This window comes from Ochlerotatus camptorhynchus, unplaced genomic scaffold (assembly GCF_037179485.1).
Source record: "Ochlerotatus camptorhynchus isolate MF236.1 unplaced genomic scaffold, CSIRO-AGI_Acam_v1.1 ptg000017l, whole genome shotgun sequence".
Classification (NCBI taxonomy): Eukaryota; Metazoa; Arthropoda; class Insecta; order Diptera; family Culicidae; genus Ochlerotatus; species Ochlerotatus camptorhynchus.
In genome coordinates, this window is record NW_027040509.1 from 92,995 (window position 1) to 115,968 (window position 22,974).

General features: G+C 40.4%; 1 protein-coding gene and 1 pseudogene across 1 annotated transcript in view; both read right to left on the reverse strand.

Moving 5' to 3' along the window:
* NimA (Nimrod A) overlaps positions 1 to 22,974 on the reverse strand; it is a 32,118-nt gene that overhangs the window by 2,799 nt on the left and 6,345 nt on the right. The window contains exon 2 of the mRNA XM_065223512.1: positions 17,853 to 17,979. Within this exon, the coding sequence (XP_065079584.1) occupies positions 17,853 to 17,979 (127 nt within the window). The remainder of the gene's footprint in view (positions 1 to 17,852; positions 17,980 to 22,974) is intronic.
* Positions 1,655 to 15,518, reverse strand: LOC135702118 (multiple C2 and transmembrane domain-containing protein-like; annotated as a pseudogene).

Genomic DNA, 22,974 nt, shown 5'->3' on the forward strand with positions numbered 1-22,974 from the left:
TGATAGTCATGGCAAAATAACTTTAGAAATCAAAGTGCACCTGACATCACACATCTTCATGACAGACAAGTTGCTTTCAACTAACTTTTTTTTCTATTTTGTTAATTAAATTAAATGATATATTACTTGCTAAATATCGATTGTTTGTTTTGTTTCCAAATAACAATAGCATTTACATAGAACCAGAGCTTAAAATTATTGACTGGCTAGGCTGAGTTTGAAAGCACTGCACTATTCAATCCATTGCTCTGTGCAGACCGTTTGTACCAAACGGTAAAGTACGAGGCAATGAAAGAGTCAAAAACATTCAGTCACTCACGGGCAGGCGACGCACACCGAGATGGGAAATGACAGGTGGGCAGGAACTCACAGTCTCCCAGTGTTGGTGAGTTCTTTGCCGTTAATGTTCACGAAAAGTTCACTATTTTGCTATGCAGAAATTCAAAACAAAAAATTTTATCTGCGGATTTGAACAGTTTTTGACCTGTTTCATACTACCGGAAGGTGTATGCTGGTAAAAATGCCGTGCCAAACTGATTTCCTACTCAATTAATCAATCTTTGATGTGAAATTCGCTAATAAATACGAGGCGCATTTCTTATAGCAAACATGCCATAACAAAATGGGCATGGTTCATTTAAGTAAACAAACTAACACTTCTTCCGACTGTGGCAGCTATGTGTTAGCCGTCTCGGACGCACACCGCTTGCCTTCGCTCACACAGCATGTAATTGAGTCATTTTTCCATAGAAAATGTACGCTCAGTCATTCAAAACAAATATTGGGTACCATCACGGCAGAATAAACGGGTTGACTGAGTGCTCGGCTGTCAGTGACTCGTTTACCTTTGAATCATTCAGACTCTCACGAGGCAGTGAATGATGAGGCAGATGGCAGTTCATATTCATATCAAAATAACTCAATGAACCTGACTGTTTTGCGCACTGCATAGAACTATCTAAATACTTATTGGTTGGTTTGCGAGTTCGTGGGAAGTTATCAAGCCGGCTTCATCGACGGCCGATCGAAAACGGACCAGATCTTCACCGTACGGCAAATCCTCCAGAAATGCAGTGAATACCAGGTCCCAACCGAGGGGGGCGACACATCTAAATCTCAATTCTAGATGCTCATAAAATCTCACACTAGTGAATAAATCTTCGAAAAATCTTCTTTCATTTCTCGCATCTACTTGCATCGCGCATCATCTTGTTGCAGGAAATCTTCAAATCGAGATAAATCTGTTGATGTTGTACAAATAAATGTATGTATGTATGTATGGTTGGTTTGGTTTGTAAAAGTTTGGATTGTTAAGGTTCATTTCATTTGGAATAAATCGTGTTTTGAACGCGAAAACGTGTACATCTTACTGCGCTTGTAAGAATTAGAGAGTGATAGTCGAGGACAAAAACCGGCAAATCATACAAACAAACGTACAACGTAGAAAATGGTAGTTCTTTAACGATTTTACACGATTACGATAACGATTACACCACTACTAGTAAGAGACTAGAATCGTTAATCATGGTAAAAGTTTCCTCCTCCCTTGTTCGATTTGATCGTTTTTGGTGCGCTAACAATTCTAACGTTTGGAGCGCATTTAATGTCCTTTTTGATATTTAGTGCCTCCGCAGGTTCTCCCTAAAGTACCGCTTCAGGGTGATTTGGTAGCATTACGAGGTTTTGTGTTTCTTCCTTGGATCTCGCCGAGCCATTTCGGGCGTCGAGTGGAGTGGCAGCTCCCGCCACATGATAATTTCGCCACTTCGCCACTTCGCCACATCGTACTGGCCACATCGTACTCGTCCGCAGTGGATGTCGAAGACGAACCCGTCAGCCACCGTATCACCCAGTTTTTTTAGCAAGTACAGAAGGAATTCCGCTGGGATGGCGGAAATATCGAACCAAATGCATCCACAGATCTATAACACCAATGCCATAAACGACCGCACCGGCGATTCCCATTCGAAGCAACTCTGAACAAATTGTCCTACTTCTATAAAATACATAATCACGGCTTTCAGTCTGGTTACGTTCCTCAGGAACAGCTGACGTTTGAATTTCGCCTCCTGTTGCACTAGTTTTTCCTCCTTCGGTTCGAGGACTCGCAGCGCCTCACGAACCTTGCTCCATGCGACCGTCATCTCGAGAAGGATCTGAGGGTGCGTTCCCTTCGCTCGGGAGTACATTTTCTTATCCTTCAGTGCGTACCACCGCTTCTCGCCGTTTTTTATTTGCAGCAGTGGAATCATCACCCGGCCTAGGAACTCCACCTTGTCGTCGTCGAAGACGGTTATATCCAGCACCGTTGGCATGTATTTTACATTAAAAGTGAAGATTTTGTTCCAATTGGGTGTTAACGTTTTATACTCGGTTTGGGATTGCAATCTAGCGTTGATTAGCTCTATCACTACGAATGCTTGCCTCCGATATCCACCGCGGCGAGGCCGGTCGTACCGAACACCTTCACCGTCAGGTGGCTCACGTCTCGCAAGTTATGCAGTGAACGGTGCCATATGTATCGTTTCTGCTGCTGCGTCCGCTCCTTGGGATCCTCCCGGTATGACACTCCTCCAGTGGATGCCACATGCCGTGAGTGCGTTCCCGTGGAAGATTTCGCAAATCGATTGTGCATTTGCCGTACGTATTGTACTTCCTGCATACTATCAGCTCCAGCAGTTGGTCATCGTCGAACTGGTGCAGGTCGAACTGTTCCAACCACCGAGCCCGGTAGTATGTTTTACTTTTGTATTTGTCATTGCCTAACCTAAATCTAACGTACACATCCTTCAGGACATTCTCGGCGTCCGGTGGGACTCCTGTGGCTTCGATTTGCACTATCTTCACAACGGAGGACCAGATCTGCGACTTGAGCCAACGGGATGCGTTGGCCAGTTTGAGATTACGTTGCTCCTTATCCTCCTGCGTCTTGGGCCACAGAGTCACACTGAGCTTGATTTCCCCGAGATCCTTGGAGGCCCGTTGTGCATCTTCCAGCTTGATGGTGAGCTCTTCCGCTGGAGCTGAACAGCGAGGTTAGATGCAGCTTAACTTAACTTAAATAAGTCAGTTATTAAAAATCAATCAAATAGCAAATGTTGTAATTGAATGAATGGAATTTCAATTTGATTGTTTCATAGTAGCATATTGAACTGCCAATAGAATGGATCAAACCCCATATATACAACATATAATTCTAGTTATAGTTATAGTCAGAGATCGGGTGCTACTCAAATTTCTGTGAGCAAAACACATGGTGTTAGAAGACAGCACTTTCATTTCGTGAAAGCGCATTTTGAAACGGGCAGTACATATCATATTTTTTGTGCAACGGTGTAAAGTCTATTTATCCCTATCTCCCTATCTATCTTTCTTTTGATTTTTCTGAGAGTGTGCTTTTGCTATAGCTGTAGTCATGCTTGGCATGCACAGTTGTACACACCAACTGCTCATTTATTAATAACGTTTCACTCAGTTGTTGAAATTTGCTTTTCTTTGAAGTAATTGATAGATTAGGATCACAGTTTACTATAAATATGCAAAGAGTAGGTAAATCTTAACATTTGAATCAACACCAATTAATTTTTACACTTAAAGTCCGAGATGTGCAGCGAGCATTTCTCATTTCATTTTTAAAACGCAAAAATAAATACAGTCCATGAATAGAATTAATATCTACATACTTTCAGGTATTTATAACAGGTTTAAACTCTATTCTATCTACTGCTTCAAAAAGAACTATGTTTCGTCAACTGTGTGCAAAGTTATTAGCAAATGAACAGTTCGTGACCAAAACTGTGCATGCCAAGCATGGCTGTAGTAGAGTTCGGCTAGATACGGTAGGTTCTTTTCAAGCTGAAAGGTAGTAAAAGCAAGACATGTAAATCTAACATTGGGCCGTACGAGTAATGAAAGTAAACTCTCTCGTGCTTTTCATATGGAGAACTTAAACTATTTCGACTCATTTGATTTGTTCAATGTTGATAAAGAAAAATGTAGCAAGATTGCCTGCATTATTTTTTTATTGGCTAAGAACCGATTTATGCTAAACTTGTAAACCAAGGTCAACTAAAACTGGTATAATATCCAAACACAGCACGCAGTGTTAAAAGTAGCGGATTACCCAGCTTTCATGTACCTCGGGGATTTCTTTACTTAAAGTTAGCTTGGGTGCTTGCATTCCTTAATCGGATAGTTTTAAAATATTCTATCGGGAAATAATTGAAGAATTTTTACATAGGGAGCCGTTTTCTAATATTTGTTTGGAAAATTATGATAACACCAAAAAATTCAAATTATCGTCATTTGAATATTTTAAAACAAATCGATTTAGGAATGTTGGCATCCATATTAACTTTTTGTGATGAAAAAACGAGTTACATGAAAGTTGATTAATTCATTACTTCGAAAACGTGTGCAGTGGAGCCTCAGATAGCATAGTCATTATAGGTGAAATTGTGTAAAACAAGCTGAAATTTAAAGTTGACAACCTATGATAAAATTGCTGATGCTATTCTGTATGCAAAACTACAGTTTGACAACTTCAAAAGCGTCCCAACTTTCAAATGGTATTGGGTAGTTGGTTTGAAGTTCTCTGCTATTTTATTTACAGCAAGGACCTAAACTAGCTACATAGCAAGAATTAAGTGAGCTACACATCGACTTTATAAATATAGCACAATAGTAGGTTTTGATATTTTGAGACACTATTCACTGAAAACAAATTCTGAATTTTAACTATCGCGTAAAATCTCCCTTCGTTTACTTTTGAGCTATACTTGGCATAAACAACGAAATCGTTTACAAGCTAGTATAAAATATTGCTAATTTATGCGATTTTGCACTTAAATTTACACGAAATATCGCGTAAATTTATGCCAAATCTAGTGTTAATTTTATGTGCGCTATATCTCGCAGAAATTTACATGAATTTTTCAAACGGTGTTGTACACCATACAGCCGCAGTAACATATTTGACATGAGTGTCTATATTATGCAGTCAGCCTATCGTTCGTAGTAATTTCTGTAAATCTCTAAAACACGTCTCCCCCGATTGAAAAGTGCTGCTCCCGTCAACACATAGTGCACTACTCGATTGTGCTATGTAACACCCGTGTAGTCAAACTGCTCTCACCCAGGTATGGATTCTCTCTCTCCTTTGTCTCTTTCTCCTACCAAAGGTAAAAGACACGCTCCCGTATTTGAGAGCTGCACAAGTATTTTTTGCACCACTCTGAGTTTCTAGCCCATCCCTGTTATAGTTTCATTATCCTCTGTCCTTATGCCACGCAAATTGCGTGTATCGTGAGATATTGACAACAACATTATTTGTGTTTGTGTAGTCTCCATTTCCTAAGTAACGGCAAATAAAATGAAAGCTGAAGACAGACGCATTATTTCAGTTGGAGCGTAACAATAAAATTCGAAATTTGCTGTATTCATTTGCACAACTTTTTCAAAGACAGCAAACTTATATGAGCCGAGCAGTCAAAGTAAAGCAAGCAATCAGAAGTCAGATGGTACATTAGATCCGACAGATATAAGAATTCCAATCGGAGCTAACGAGTATACAATAGGTCTTATCCATCTGAATAACTTTACTAAAGAGAGCAACCTCCGATCTAATCGAAATGTAGATTGCTTAAGCATGCATTTAGAATCAAATTACACAAGCCATGGTGAATTAAATCTGGGGTCTTGTCCATCTGAATAACTTTACTGAAGACAGAGACCTGCTTTCTGGTCGTGCTGTCAAGTTAAAACATGGAATTATATGCCAATTGCACACTGAGCTTGGCCTTATGCATCTGAATCCTTTTTTGTTTTCTAACCGAGATGTCAAGTTGAGCAAACACTAGCAGTGCCTAGTGAGCGAATTCTGAACTGAGTTGTTCATCATCCAATAACTACTACTAATTTTAACATCTTATTCGAAGATACCTTCTTTCTACCTTTAATTGAGAAGAAGTCATGTTAAGCAAGTAATTTGAACTCAAAGTTCACACTAGTGTCATTTAGTGAGTGAATTCTAAACTGAAATGAATCTTCCAATAGCTATTGTGTCGGTTTCAAGCGGTTAGTTTTTGAATAATTGTAGATTTTGTGCCTGAGGTTTATATCTGTCACGTCAACACATTCCTACCCATTCCTTTCTTGATCTAGTTTGAGATCACTAGGTTTTACACATTGAGGATGAATGCTAGCCTCGAAGCATCGTCTATTGGTTCTCTGTGCAATTACAGCTGATCTGGCAATAATGGAGTAGCAAACCGCGGGCGGTCAATTATGCTCATGATCATGCGCATTAATAGTAGATATTGTGCCTGAATTCCAATGTTTTGACAATCCACAGTTGGAGGATTGCAAACACTTAGTTTATAATGCATTGTAGCATGGCATTTTATGTTACAGGGTCTCAGTAAAAAACATGCCGAGATTCAGCTAATAAACGTGAGTATTGCTGAGATCTCAGTAAAAATAAATACCTAGCTAGTCAGCGTAGCCAATCGCGGCAATACAATCTAAGTGTGAACGGCGTTTAAATTTTGTAAGTTTTTGGTTTGTTGGGGCAATATTGCATGAAACCTATGAATTCCATCCATCTGAGCCAATTTGCCAAAGACCACAATCTTCTATCTACTGGAAATGTTAATTTAAAGCAAGCAATAGGAAGCCAAATGGCCTCCATTTCCTTGTTGTTGTTTTTGTTGTTGATGGGATTTTAACCCTAAAGATCATTCATCCCAGTTCTATCACAAATCGTACTGGTACGCTGTTTTATAACCTCGCGCAATCGGCTCGTCTCTCAGTTCTCTCGATAGTCATAGCGTGAAGCACGTGATTGGTTAATTGCGGCGTATAAGTTTGAAATTTTTGATTATTTAACCATTGATAAATAACTATCATCTTTATACCAGACAAATCTTTCATTCAATTTGAATCAAATGGAGTAATAAATATTGAAATTAATTCATGAATGACCATGTTATAAGCGTTCAAAATCTAATAAATTTGCCCCCCAGTATAATCCACAACAGGGGTTTAACCGGTTGATATGTTTTACTACACTCGCTTCGTTGTCGCGCGTGACAGTCTCTTTGTATTCGTATTCTTATGCTCTACCGTCGTCTCTCCTACACAACACAAACGGTAGAAAAATGTTCGAGCAAAAAGAAAATTATCAAATAACTATCATATGACATGTGTCATTCCGTTCTAAATAATTCCTCAATTTGGTGTAAATTAAACCATTTCTGATCAGAAATATTATTACTAGGACATCGTTGCTTGCTATTTTCAGAATTCACACAAGCACAACATCAGTAACTCTTATTATGAGAAAAACTAAAATACATACATTCGTGACGGTCTTCGGCGACAGGGCAGTCGATTACGACAGAAAATGTGTCGACTACGATTACCGTTTACAAGACTGGTCCACAAAGACGTAGTCTTACGTCAAAAATATGTTTAGCATGATCTCTTAACATTTACTAACCCTGATGGTGTGGAAAGACAAAGCATAGCCATCAGAACGATAGAAAGCTTAAGCAGCGACATCGGCATGAAACTGGGCCTAAAATAGTGCTGATGTGATCAGCTGCACATTAGACGTTTAATTAAGACAAATGGGTACGGGACAAAAAAGAGATGATAAGAGACATTTTTCGTTGGTTCCATTTGAACTAGAGGTCACTCTCACAGACCGAATAGCAATTGGACTAATAGCGTCCGTCCTAGTAATCTTTGGCCTAAAGGCCCCCCTATCTCGAAACCTGGTTACGTCTTTTGCTGATAGCCTCGAGCTAGTAGAAAATAATTAACAACAACAATAGGTCATAATAAGTGCATCGTATTAATTATCGATTCCGCAAATGTTCAACCAATCGTAAAATCACAACATTAACAAACATTTACGACTTCTTTATCGCCCGTATAATAAATCATACACATTATAAATCTTCGCTTCCATTCATACCGCTCTGGCAAAATGAAGGAGCAACACAAGCTTCCTTTCTCAAGCATAGTGATGAAGATGGTGCGAATATAATTCAGGAACATGAATGATTGTTTGTTTAAATTTTATTGGAATTGTGCCTTGTGCCCACAAGCTCTGAAACGACAAACAGTGCTACAGTTGATAATAATTCTCCGATATGCATTTTAGTCGACGCCAATCTCAAGGAACGAATTTCGCGTTAAAAAACTTGTGATAATAATTCAAGGCAAGCGCGACAGGCAAGTCCACAGACTTCCGGTCAAATGCGCAAGCAAAAAACAAGACATCAATGTGATTTTTTTTGTTTTGTTTGTTTAATGCTCATTCTATCTATGGAAACTAACGAGCCCGAAACAATTCAAACGAAAATGAAGAGATTATGATACTCTGACAGTGGAACCAACGACGATGAGGAAGCGCGCACCACACGCAAATGAATGGTGCTCCGGAGAACAAAGGACGGATGGATGGATCATCTTAGGGGGATGGCCAACGCGTGGGGAGTACCGAATTTTAAGTGGATAATTTTTCTACTGTCTCAACGAGCTACAGCTCGTGGTGGCTCTGACATCATCATTATTTTTATGATCTAAACTATGTAATAAACATGATTGACGATGGAACGAGATGGAAGAAGAGCTCTGTCGGTGAAGAAGGGTTTTTATCGGTGGAATATGCATAAACATATGCTCAGGAAATCGACAGGCAATCAATTGAATCTACACAGGACATGCCATGACTGCTGCAGCAGTGCGAGCAATTGGATGATAATTAAGTTTGACTATCTTTTTCCTGTTGTGATCACTTGCTTTAATGCGTTCGAGGGGACGTAAGAACTGTTGCGTGATTTGATTGCATTAGCAGAGTTCTAAAGAGAGAGGAAGAGAGAGTAAAAGAATACGGAAAACATTATTTCGTTTATACAACAAAATTGCTCGTTAGTTCTACGGATCCATTCGTAGTTATCTGCAACGAAAGTGATTCGTACATTTTACGAAACTAAATTCGTTAAAACTGTCACACTCGCTACTGATTTTACTTTATGTTGAAACGAATGTTTCGTAAAATAAATACGAAATGTTCGTGTTTATAGAAAAAAAAGTACGAATCTTTCGTAAACTTAAAATTGAAAATGCGTACATTTTACGAATATGGAACAAAAGGCAACGAAAATTTAGTAAAAACACTTGCATTTTTGGTTATCACTATATGTACTAGACCTGTTCATTTAAACAGAAATGTTCGGAATGCACCGGATCAACCGTGATTACTGCTCGTCATGTCAAATTTTCAGCAAAATAGGTGATGAGTTAGAGGTGCTTCAAGTTAATTTTATGTTTTTAAGGTAATTTACGGCTTATAATATTTGTATCTTGAGACTGAAATAACGAAAACTGCTGTAACAACTTTCATAGCAAAGCTTAATGTTAATCTACTAACTTTGTGACCAAAGGTTGACTATTCAAAGTGATTTTATTGAAGTTTGACTTAGTTTCATGCTCGAAGATATCTAATAAGTGAAGAATTTTAGAAATGATTAATTTTGAGGTGCATTGAGTTACTCACCAGTTACTCGCTGCAAAAATGCAACTCAGAGTAAAGCTGTCTTACCCCTTGGACAGAACATAGTTGCATTGCTTTTCAATGACGACCGATGACTGTTTCATTGATAGATGATTTTTTTAGAAATATGAATCCTCAGTAGTCGTGTTTTTTTTTCAATGGCAAGTGTCACTCGAGCCATCCAAAATGTTCGTTATTTTATTAATTGATGTTATGACTCGAGTAACACTTTTTTTTTGTAATTACTTTATTTGTACAGGCTCAATCGAATAAACTTTACAGAGCCGAGTTATCCTTTGCGTTATACATTAATTACTGTCTTATATTTAAAGTTAAAGAAACTGGACCGAGTACTCGCGGTCGTCTCGAGGTTAGTGGAGATTTACAATTTTTTGGATGGGAAAAGGGAAGAAGGAGGTTTTAAATGTGGTTTACGATACAACTATTTAATTAATCCTAAAGCATGAAATTATTTCTATTCATCTTGAAAACAAACATTGAAAAAAAACCCCAGACATACAAAACACAAACTAAACACAAGGTTAATCAAACTTACAATCTAAGGTTAATATCCTTAAAGTAAACATATATGAGTTTCATAAACTCCAGGTCGCGTCTAGCCAAAATATCCCGAACTGGAACATTAGGTTGTCTACCTCGAGCCCGAAGGGAATCATAAAAATGTGATCTGACTCCACGATACTCCGCACAAGACCAGAGGATGTGATCAGCGTCCTGGTAACCTTGTCCACATTCACAGAGATTGCTGTCTCCCAACCCCACACGGAACAAGTGAGCGTTTAGACAATAGTGATTGGACATGAGACGAGACATCACGCGTATGAAGTCTCGACTCAAGTCCAACCCTTTGAACCATGCAAACTTCGACACCTTAGGGATAATTGAATGTAGCCATCGTCCCAAGCTCCCTTCACTCCATTGATGTTGCCAGCTAACGAGCGACTGCTGAGGATAAATAGATAAAAATTCACTATAGGCGATCTGTCGATCATAAATGTCGCCTTCCATAGCGCCCACCTTCGCAAGTGAATCCGCCTTCTCATTGCCCAAAATTGAGCAATGCGAAGGGACCCACGCGAAGGTGATGATGAAAGAGCGCACGGATAAAGTACTAAGCAGTTCTCGTATTTTCAAGAGAAAATACGAGAAGTGCTTTACCGGCCTAATGGAACGGATAGCCTCGACAGAACTGAGACTATCCGTAAAGATAAAGTAGTGGTCTGGAAGAAGTGAAGCAATAGTTTCCAAGGTGTAGTGAATTGCTGCCAGTTCAGCCACATACACAGAACAAGGAGCTTCAAGTTTTCGAGAGGCGCTATGAAATTCATTAAATACACCAAAACCAGCGGACTCCTCTATTAGAGATCCATCTGTGAAAAACGTTCTTGCAGAATCAACATGGCCAAACTTTGCAGAGTATAATGACGGAGCAATCATAGGACGATGATGCTCTGGAATTCCGCGGATTTCCTGCGTCATAGATAAATCAAAATTCACTGAATTGCCGAAATCGGAGAAGACTACACGATTGGGAATATTTCTTGAAGGGCTGACATCCTGTGTTAAATACAGGTAGTACAAAGTCATAAAACATGTTTGAGGATTTAGCTCCAGAAGCTTCTCAAAATTTTCGATCACCAGTGGGTTCATTACTTCGCAACGGGTGAGGAGCCTAAGAGATAACTCTGAAAAAACGGACGGATAGTGGCAGCATGCCCGCCAGCACTTCGAGACTCATAGTATGAGTCGAGTGCATGCATCCTAACGCGATACGAAGACAGCGATACTGGATCCGTTCCAGCTTGATGATGTGCGTTTTAGCTGCCGACTGGAAGCAAAAACTACCGTACTCTAAAACCGATAAAATCGTTGTCCGGTACAACGTCAGAAGATCTTGTGGATGGGCTCCCCACCACGTTCCGGTAATTGATCGAAGGAAATTGATCCTTAGTTGGCATTTTCGTCTCAGATACTCAATGTGGGATCTCCAGGTGCATTTGGAATCGAACCAGACCCCAAGATATTTGAAAGACATGGAATGAGTGATCGGTTTACCCAAAAGTTGAAGCTTCGGTTGTGCTGGGCTATGCTTCCTAGAAAAAACGACCAACTCAGTTTTCTCCGTGGAGAATCCGATACCTAGCTGAATAGCCCAAGTAGACAAATTGTCCAAGGTATCCTGTAAGGGTCCTTGCAGGTCAACCTCTTTTGGCCCTGTGATAGACACTACGCCATCATCTGCAAGTTGTCTCAACGTGCAATTGTTACTAAGACAATTGTCAATTTCTTTAACGTAGAAATTGTACAAAAGGGGGCTTAAACATGAGCCTTGGGGGAGACCCATGTAGCTAAATCGAAAAGCTGTAGAGTTTCCATGAGAAAAGCTCATATGTTTTTCTGACAGCAAATTGTACAAAAAATTATTCATTAATGGAGACAATCCACAAGCGTGGAGTTTCTCTGAAAGAACTTCAACGGATACTGAATCAAAAGCCCCCTTGATATCCAAGAACACAGAAGCCATTTGCTCTTTCTTAGCAAAAGCCAACTGAATTTCCGAGGAAAGCAACGCGAGACAGTCGTTCGTTCCCTTACCCCTACGGAAACCAAATTGAGTATCTGAAAGAAGGTGGTTCGTCTCAACCCATTTGTCGAGGCGAAAAAGGATCATTTTCTCCATCAATTTCCGAATGCACGACAGCATCGCGATGGGCCGATACGAACTGTGATCCGACGCGGGTTTATCAGGCTTTTTAATGGCTATCACCCTTACTCGTCTCCAATCGTCGGGAACAATATTGAGCTCCAAGAACTGATTGTACAAGTTCAACATGCGCCTCTTAGCGGCGTCTGGGAGGTTTTTCAGCAAGTTGAACTTGATTCTATCAGATCCCGGGGCAGAATTGCCACACGAAAGGAGAGCGAGTGAAAGTTCCACCATTGAAAAAGGCTAACTGATTTCGTCTACCGAATTTGCGGTTTCGCTAGGAGTCAACTGCGACGGCACGGAATCCGGACACACTTTTCGCGCGAATTTAAGAATCCATTGATCCGAGCATTCCTCGCTTTCGTTGTTAGTAGACCGGTTACGCATTCTTCGCGCCGTACTCCAAAGCGTATTCATAGACGTTTCGCGCGACAATCCGTCTACAAACTGCCACCAGTAACCCCGTTTTTTGGCCTTGATGAGGCTCTTGAGTTCGCGTTCAAGAAATGTGTATGCGTCGAAATGCTCGCGTGTTCCGCGTTTCCGAAAAAGTTTAAACGCGTCGGACTTTTTACGGTAAACCTCCGTGCATTGTTGATCCCACCAGAGCGATGGTGTTTTCTTACGAATAGACAATCGCGGCACCGGTCGTGTTTGAGCTTGAAGTGCGCTGTCGACGATGAGATTAGAGAGGAAATTATATTCCTCCAACGGCGGAAGCTCTTCCACTGACGATACTGTATCGTCTATCGCGGATTGGAACTTAGTCCAATCGATGTTACGGGTTAGATCATACGCGACGTTAACGGATTCTGACGAGTTGAACCCACTGGCAATCGAAATTTTGATCGGCAGATGATCACTACCGTGCGGATCCTGGATTACATGCCAAGTGCAATCCAACGATAGTGAATTGGAGCAAAAGGTGAGGTCTAATCTGCTACCATTAGAGGATGGACCAGCCAAACGTGTTACTTCTCCATTGTTAAGGATTGTCATGTTGAAGTTGTCGCAGAGATCATAAATCAAAGTAGAACGGTTATCATCGTACAGCTCCCCCCAGCCTGTACCGTGGGAGTTAAAATCTCACATGATCAACCATGGAGCGGGAAGTACCGCACATATGTCGAAAAGTTGTTTGCGATTAACAGAGGCTCTAGGAGCAATATATACAGAAGCAATACAAAGGCTCTTACCTTTAATGGTAGCCTGACATGCAACAACTTCAATACCGGGGAATTCGGGAAGATTCACTCTATAGAAGGAATGGCACTTTTTGATCCCCAAAAGTACCCCTCCTCCACGTGAATCCTCACGATCCAATCGAATAATGTTAAAATCATAAAAAGGGAGATCAATTTCTGAAGAGAGCCATGTTTCACAGAGGGCAAATGCATCGCAATTATTGTTATGGACTAAATACTTGAACGAATCTAATTTCGGAATAAGACTTCGACAATTCCACTGTAGAATAGTGATCAAATCCCCGACCTCGTTTGGAAAATTATCCATCGAAGGAGATGATAGCTGCAAGAAGGGGCCATTTTGAAGTCAATTGCTTCAAGAAGGATTTCACAGTGGGAAGCAATGTGAGGACAATGCTCTTCAGAGGATCAGAAATGTTGAGGTATTTGAGAATACCGTCCACAATGTCATCAAATGAGAACAACCCAGATGAAGAAGGGGCTTGTGTTCTGAAAATTGGGCCATCGGGGGTTTTGGATGTCCCCGGGAGAGGTGGAAAATCCTGGGTATAATCAGTTCTGCGGAATCCAGGAGGAGTAGAAGTCTCCTTTTTTCCACCACTCCTTGATTTGGGCAAGCTGATTTGGGGTTCTTTATTTGCAACAATCCGCGAACGGATGCGCTTTCGTTTCCGTGCAGAACCTTCCGGAAAACTGAAAGAAGTTCCCTCCTCAGCCAAGTCAGAGTCAGTCTCGTCATCTGACAAAAGAGAAAAGCGATTTTTGTCAGTGGTCGATGGCGTGGCTGTCTTAAGCATTTCTGCAAAAGACCGCCTGGAACGTTCCTTAAGGGAGCGTTTCATTTTGTCCCCGAGCTGTTTGTACGCCGGGCATGACGAGAGAGCATGAGGAGGAGTTCCATTGCAGTACACGCATTTTGGTGCAGTAGCTGCGCAGGCGCCATCCTCATGCTTCTCCCCGCATGTGGAGCAGCGTGCCTTGTTGCCGCAGTGGGAGGCCGTATGTCCAAACCGCTTGCAATTCTTGCAGTTCATGACCCGAGGTACAAACAACCGCACAGGAAGACGAAGTTTTCCCAGCTCGATGTATTGAGGAAGGGCAGATCCAGAAAAGGTCACCCGAAACGAGTCTGTGGGGGGGTAAAACTCTTTTTACCCTCGCAGAGCGATACTGACTTCATTCTATGAACGGCCAGTATATTTACCGGAGGAAGCAAGGGGTTCTTGAATCGGCCAACCGCTTGCTTCTCCAATATCTCGGGGTTCAGACTCGCCTCAGTGACCACGCCTTCGATCTCCACATCAGAGGCTGGAATGTACACCCTATATTCCAGTGTGAAAAATTGGGAAACAGCAATTTCATTGGCCTGTTTCAGGTTAGCGACGGTCACACGAAGTTTGTTGTGCCTAACCTTCGTTATTTCGGTCACGGCAGAGAATCGCTTTGTCAGATCATCAGATATCTGAAAAACATTCAAGGGTTTGTTTTTGGGCTGAAAATAGACAACCCATGGGCCAGTCGAGTCATTCGGGTAGGCCCGCAATCTGGAGCTTTTCTCAGCCTGCCCATTGACAGACTGAGACGACGAACCAGGGATGACATCACCATTTTTCTGAGATGAATGGTCATCCATGTCGTCTTCTGACAAAACATCCATTTTGTTCAACTAGTGGGAGCGCAAAACGCTCTCCCACTGAACGCACAGACAAAATACACAGAAAACACTACAAACACAGAAATACAAAATGAAAATTTAACTAATGGGGGAGTAAAAGAAACAAGAAAAAAACAAAAACTTATCTGATAATCCTATACTACTACCACCGAGCGTTATATGTGTAGGCGTTTACACAGATGGCTGGGAAGCGACGCGCAGCGTGGATGACCTTCGCTGTGGTGCACTGAAATTTTCGAAGAGTTGATTCTTTCGTCGAATAAAATCGCTGCTATGGATCGAAAACCAGCTAATCTCCGCTAACTAACAGTTCAGTGGTTTGCTGTCGGTTGTTATTTCGATTGTCATCTTTTCACAAGATCTGGAGAAAGCTGGTATGTTTTAATACTTTCGACAATGTTTTATGATTTCGCGGGCCACGCTCACTTTACTCTTCTCCGCCAGATGGTCAGTCGTTGATGGTGTGCTGGTTCTTCTAAAGAAGTAAATTTTGCTGAAATCGACTTGAATTTTTCATCCTACTTCGTCTATCCTTCGAGATTTCCTTGTCATAAATTTGGCATTTATTAACTATGAGGAACCATCTTCTAAGCTCAATTTGTAAACAGAGTAATTGGGGAGTTAATGATGCACTTCAAAAAGCCTAAAAAGCAACAATAAATGATTTTTGCTCTAATTCAAAACCTAATGGTTTTATGGTTGCTTTTATAATTTTTTTTTTGTTTATTAATTTATTTGATAAGGCTCAACCGAATTAACTTTACAGAGCCGAGGTTTCTTGGTCACTATACAATACATTTTAAAACTATAGTCAAAAGGTACAACACAATAAACACTTTATCTTCCGCTATCCAAAAAGCCTCCTCCATCAGAACTGGAGCCGCTTCCAGTAGTTTCATTGTATGGCAAATTGTTGTACGCCAACGATGGTCAGAGCGCGTCCATTGCAGCAATGGACGCAAAACGTGGTCAGCACTCACACACTCATCACGAAGCGGTTGCTTTCCAAAGTCGACGACGCATCGACCGAAAGAACTGCTGATGAAGAACAATGAGGAGGACCACACAATGGTTGCTGCCGAGAAAACAGACGATCGCGTAGCACACATCGAGAGTGGCCTGCTTTTGTCGACAGCCGAGTGAACACTCAGTTGCTTTTATAATGATAGAACACGTTTATACAGTATTTTATCAAGACATTAATAAACAATTGTTAATGACGTTTATGCTTGAATTACAGAACAGTTTTAAGGAGGGATTGATAACTGTTTTAACATTATTTTTAAAACAAGACAGTTTCTGACTTTCTTGCCAGACTATAAAAGGTTTTTAAAGCAGCAAAAAGCTGAATTACTAAGCAGGAATGTTTTACACTTTGAAATGCTATATTTAAACTAATTGGATTGTTCATTGCCGTTATAAAGCCATCATAAATCAGAGTGGATGCTAAATGGTTACTGGATTGTTACTTGGGTAGTCTACACGTATTCCGTAAAACGTCTGGACGTCTTGAGAATCTTTCAAAGGAAATCAAGAGAAACTTCTGGATGTAGTTAGAAGAAGCTCCTGGTAGATCAGTAGAAACCGAGGAAATTAGGAAAACAATCTAGAGAAGTTGTATGACATGTTCTGGAGTAGTTGGATTAAACTGAAGTCTGAAGAAATTTTCGGGGGAAATTTGTTATTTTTTCAAAAAATTGTTCAACGATATGTTTTATGCAAGGGGCTGTTCATTAACTACGTAGACTTTTTTTTTGGATTCTTGACCTCCCCCCTCCTCCCCCGTAGACAATTGTCCATAAATTTTTTTAATTTGTATGGGCCGTGGATAATAGCCAACCACCCCCCATAAACTGTCTACGTAGTTTATGAACAGCCCCCAAAAGGATTCCCAACAAACATTGAATGTTGAATGAGAGCTTATTCAGGCAACAATAAGCGTCTTCAGCTAAAAAATTGCTTATTCAGCTGTTAATCAACTCAAATTGTTTGTTGGGTTGAGCTTAAACTGACCCATAACAAAAATTGCTCTAATTGACTCACATTTTGTGCACATGAAAAAGTGTAAAATTTTACTCAAATTCTGTATAAACAGATAATTTTATATATGTCTCATGGCTCTGGGAGGAAAGGTAACATTTGAATCCTAACCCCCTTTCACTGTGCCACTGAGTCAGATTTGAAGTTGAGTGACCACCCAAGGCTGATCAAATCACTCAAATATCTGTTTTTTTTTTTTAATTCTCATGTGATTTGTTCATTCTTTGATAATCGTGGGTGTCACTTGCGTTCGCTAAAATCCTGCTACCTCAGGAAAAGTTAGTAAATACATTCAACTGCCTCGAACAGCTTTTGCCACTGCATTTAATTCAATGTCCAACCGCAATGTTCACACCTTTTTCCCGATTACGTGATTCATTTTATTGCATCTAAATCCGACAGACAGACGGTTGCATATCACAAACTGGATTGCTTTATCGGTGTAATCCCGCCAACTCCTCTCTCTATCTTTACGTCAAAGTGCCCCGTGGCTATTGAAATAAGATCGTGTCGTGTGTTTTCTACTCTCGTGATACATCGGCTCCCCTTCTGGCCACCATCAGTTACAAAGTTTTTAAACATAGACTATTGGTAGGCATTCAACAAAAGTATACTTACTGTAACATGTACACAAGTACGAACCTGTTTCACGTAGACTTCCTTGATCTCCGGTCGGTAGGAGGTACAGCGAGGTGGGATCTCCAGGCACCATTCCCTGGTAAGTACCTGCACGGTTTGGTTGCGGGGAACCATCTCGAGTTCGGTGTAGCTGGTTCGGTGGCGATAAAGCAAAACATTAGTACGGAATGAGATCGCCATAGCTGTTTGATGGTTATGTAATTGTTGAGGCGTTCAATAACCTTATAAATTAATTTGAAATTAAAACTTTACCTAATTCGCGATCAAAATAACCATTAATCACTCATTTGTCTTTTAACCTACATAAATCGATCACGACGTCCAGCGCAACAAAAAATAAGGCCAATGTCACTCGGTGGATCACGAAACAGGAGAAAGAAAAACATGCCAAAACAAACTCAGTTACCAACCATAATAGTTAATTATTCCACCCAAAGAAGCATTATATCATACACATAATCAACGACAGGTAGTGACGAATCCACCCATCGCCATCACGTCGTCACGCTTTGGAACGGCTTGCATTCAGGTGAACCCTCCGGCGCGACAATAATCGCTGATTGTCACTCCACACAAACCGACAGCACCCGTTTCAATCCCTCCCGGACATTTCCTTTCTCAAAATACACTTCATTCAATCGAATCCTTTTGTTATAATGGGGAAAATTGAGAAATCACTTTTTCATTCCGCCAAACATTAACATTGCACTTGTGCATTCCATTTTTCACTGTCAATTTTAATCGCAAGTGTCAATATCAAGTTTATTAATTCGATAATACAATAATGACACATAATGGTAATGACTGAGACCGGCGTCGGTTGGTGAGACGGTGAGCGATTTTTCTATTGCCATACTTACTGCCGGTGCTCGCTTCTTTGTTTGCTGTGTACGCTAATTTTCACGGTTTTCTACCATGATCTTTTATTTGGTTTCGTTGGTTGAGCTTGCTCTTGCTCGCACAGCATAACTGACATGATACGCTACGGGTCGTGTGATCTGAACTCGCAATTGGCTGGCATTTGGAGAACCACCAAAGGGTAAAACGATTTTTATTGGTTGATTACCGTGTGCTAGGGGTTTTAGTTTTGGTCGGTAGCTTCGCTTTTTGTCATAATTTTGGGTCGTTTCTAAATTGGATTTGCGTGACTTTTCCGTTGCGTTCCGACATAAGCGAAATGCAATTTTTCGACCGACCTGCTTCGTGCAAATTTTTGGGTTATACACTCGATATGGTTTACAGCATACCGACACGATAAGCTCATTTAAATTTTAAAATTATTACTTCGCTGAGGTTACGAAAATGACATGAAATAAACTTTTGGATTTTTTTTCAAATTATAAATTATACAACATAACATAATTAAGGCTCTCTTCTCGAACACATTTCGTCAGTATTGATTTGGTCATTTGGACTAATGACCAATGAATAAGGTTTTGTAACATTTGGCGAGAGATAGTTCGAACATTATTTTCCATCTTCGACAGTCCCTGTGTTGTCGATGGACCGATTTTCAAACAGCAAAAATAATGGCGATAAAATAGCAGAGTTGTTCGATAGGACTACAAAATAGTGAGTTGACAACCTGGAAGGAATGTGGTACCTAGCTCCAGTCCTCACAAGTCCCTACCTCACGCCTCCACGAGTCATTACAAACGGCTACCAGCTGAAACATGGACACAGCTGGGTGGCGTAGCCTGGGCAATGTTGTCAATCCGACAATAGCGAAGTGAGGAGGTGCGGAGCGAACACTGGCACGATAACCGTAACACGGCGTTAAAGAAAATACTTTGCCAACTCGAGCGTCCATCACGGAAGACATAAACCAACAGAGAAAGATAACAAATCGACTTTACGGAAAGGACTTTTCGCGCAAAACAAAGAACAAGAATTGGAACTAGACGCACATGAAGATGTGCAGGTACCAAGGTGTTTTTATCCTAGGCAAAAGGTAAGCTCCAAATTCGCTATTATCGTCACCGTTGGCAGTACTATTCGTAAATTTTACGGTTTAACCATCGACCGTAGAAGATACATGAATTATCGCGTATCTTAATCGTTCGTTACATACCAAAAGAGACCTTTTTTTTCCTTGATTTGTTTTTCGTCGATCTTGTTTCCCGTGTTGAGCACCAATGCTACCGACGCCAGGTAGGCAGCTCCCACACCTGGACCCTACCTATCGACCCATCAACTCATGAACCGGGGACCGACGGCTTTACTTCCTTTCCGAAGAAAGGCGTGATCAGAGATGTTATGCCTCAGAACATCCCGGCGGCGCCGACTGGGATTGAACCCAGGCCTGCTGGGGTGAGAGATAATCACGCTTACCACTACAACACCGGCGCTGCTAAAAAGAGAACTTAATCGTACTTTGACTGTGGATTGTGAGATGCTCGATGACCCTGGAGGAATCGGTTGTGCTTGCTGAGCAGAAAATCATGGGTTTAATCCCAAGCTCTCTATCATGACTCTTTTTTTTAACTAGTTCGTTTATTTACTAGGCTCAGTCGTGTGTGACACTTTGCGGAGCCAAAATCAGTAATGTTTGAATTTACATTTTAAATAGCAGTAGTTCTAGGTTAGTATTGGGTACCAATTACTCGTGGTGGGCTCGAGGTTAATGGGTAACAATTTCGATTGGAAGGAGCTAGGTAGGAAACTGGTTTCTGAAGCCTCCTTCAGATACTACCCTCGGACGGTCTATCATGACTCTTAAAATGTATGATCACTAACTAAAATTGACCTATTTTTTCGCTAGCCGGATATCGAGAGATTAAATGAGCAACACATAAACAATATATACTTTTGGTTGCATCGCCAACTTAAGGCGCCCACCCTCCAACTCCATAGCACTTATGAGGGTGTCGCTAAGTCGGTGGTCTCTCGTGAAGTAAGTACTTCCATATCCCTAGTTATGGTAAAGATGGGCGTAGCCCGGAATAGCGACAGTCATGCTTCTGGTATTCCTATTTAGATTGGAATCAATGTTTACTCCCCAGAATAATTCCTGAAAGTTCAAAAAGGTCGTGTGTGTCGCTAGTATCAAATCTACGAAGTACCTATATCATAACGACGCTTACGCTAACGCTAAATAACGATAACACTCTATCAGTCACTTTACCTACGAGTAGAATTTAACTTGGCAATTAGGACACAGCTTAAAATGAAGGTGAACCATTGCACGTTTTTGAAATGTGCAGGGGAGACGGCGCTGGCAAAGTGGTTAACATCCATACCTCTCACGCCAGAGTCACGAGTTTAAATCTCATCCCGGACACATTAGGGGAGGTGCATGAGGGTGGGGTGTCGTTTTCTTATCAGAGTGTTGTCGCCAGTATGAACTGTAGTTTGGTTCTCGATTCGCCTGAAGTTTGACCGGCTTCTAATGATGATGATGATGGTCCCACCTCTTACCCCTTTTAAGGTTTGAGCTGGACGATTTATCTTTAAGATAATTAAATATGACGTTTCAACCAGGTTTGCAAACAAACGAGCTGGTTACATTTACAGATATAAATTCCCTATAGAGTTTACAGTTGCTTCACAGCAGCGATATAAATGTGAAAAAGCTTAGGCGTCCACGTCTTAGTTCGCCTTTTTGTCCACCTAAAATATTCAGAAGTATTACAAGCGATCAACAAAGCATCCTATTACACTAGCAACCCCGCAATCTGATGCTATCATAATTTTCAGCAATCTCAGGAATGCTCATGAACCCCCAACATTTGCCATAAAACTTACTACTAACTCAAGGTATCTTCCAAATAAGCTTCAAAATTGCATTTTTTTTATCAAATATTAAATTCAGTCCTCTATATCCGTAATACGCGCGCGAGGTTCAAACCTTTGTAGACTTTTGTTTCAAATTAATCTACTATTAAATCAAATATTAAAAATCCATCATCACCATCGTGGCGAACAGAATTAGTTTTTGCAGTGCTACAATAATTATTAAAAAAAAGTCGTTATGCTTATCCATATAAAATAATCCGTTAGAGATAACTTCGTCAAGATATATAATTTCTCAATTCATAAAAAAATCACTGGATAACTGGTCAAAAGACAGTTTTAACGTGTGAAATGCAGTGTCTTTTAAATTATGTAAGGGTTACTGAACGTTTTATTTGTCTAGACATCAAATTGAAAACATTTATTCCTTTATAATATAATGGTGGTGTTCTTATTTCAACCGCGTTTCTAGTATTATATCTATGAAAATCACTTCCTCTTTCAATTCGATCACACAAATATCGAGGCAGTAAACCGTTAACTACTTTAAAAATGAACACCATAGTCAAGTATACAATTCTTTGCTTCACCGACAACCATTGTAAGGCGTCTAGCATCATTAGAGGAAGTGAATCTATTACATCTCAAAATCAAACGCATTATTTTATTCTGCAAGCGCTGTAATCTCGATATTTGTGTTTCATTGGACAGAAATAAAATGGAAGGGTAAAAGTCTAGATGAGGAGAGATGATTGATTTGTATAGCTGTATTTTACTGGCAATAGTTAAATCGTTTATCAGTCGACATAGAATTCCATACTTCTTGGCAATTTTCTTGATGACATTGTCAATGTTGAGTGTGCCAAGAATAATCACGTCAAGATATTTAATCTCCCGAACGCAATCAATAGTCTCATCATCAATTACAAGAAAGACGTTCTCATTTACTCGATTCCGCGAAATTACCATAAATTTAGTTTTACTTGTATTCAATTTCAAAAGCTTATACTTCAACCATCTAGTTAGAGAACGCAAATCTTCATTCAAGTGTAAACGGCATCATCTAAATCGTAAAACACGTCGCAAGTCATTAATATACATAATAAATAACAGGGGCTCTAATACACTTCCCTGGGACACTCCAAGGTTATTCCCCACGGGACTGGAAACAGAATCATTAAAAACAGTCCGTTGAGTTCTGTCAGACATATACCTTTCAAACCATTTATATACAGTACTCGTAATTCCAAAGCGCTTGATTGATCTTAACAATAAGGGCCTAGAAATTGTTTCAAAAGCACGTTTAAGATCCAAAAAAACTGCAACAATCGTATCTTTACACTCCAAGTTATTGTTCAACTTCGCTAATACCAAATTCAACGCGGTTTCATAA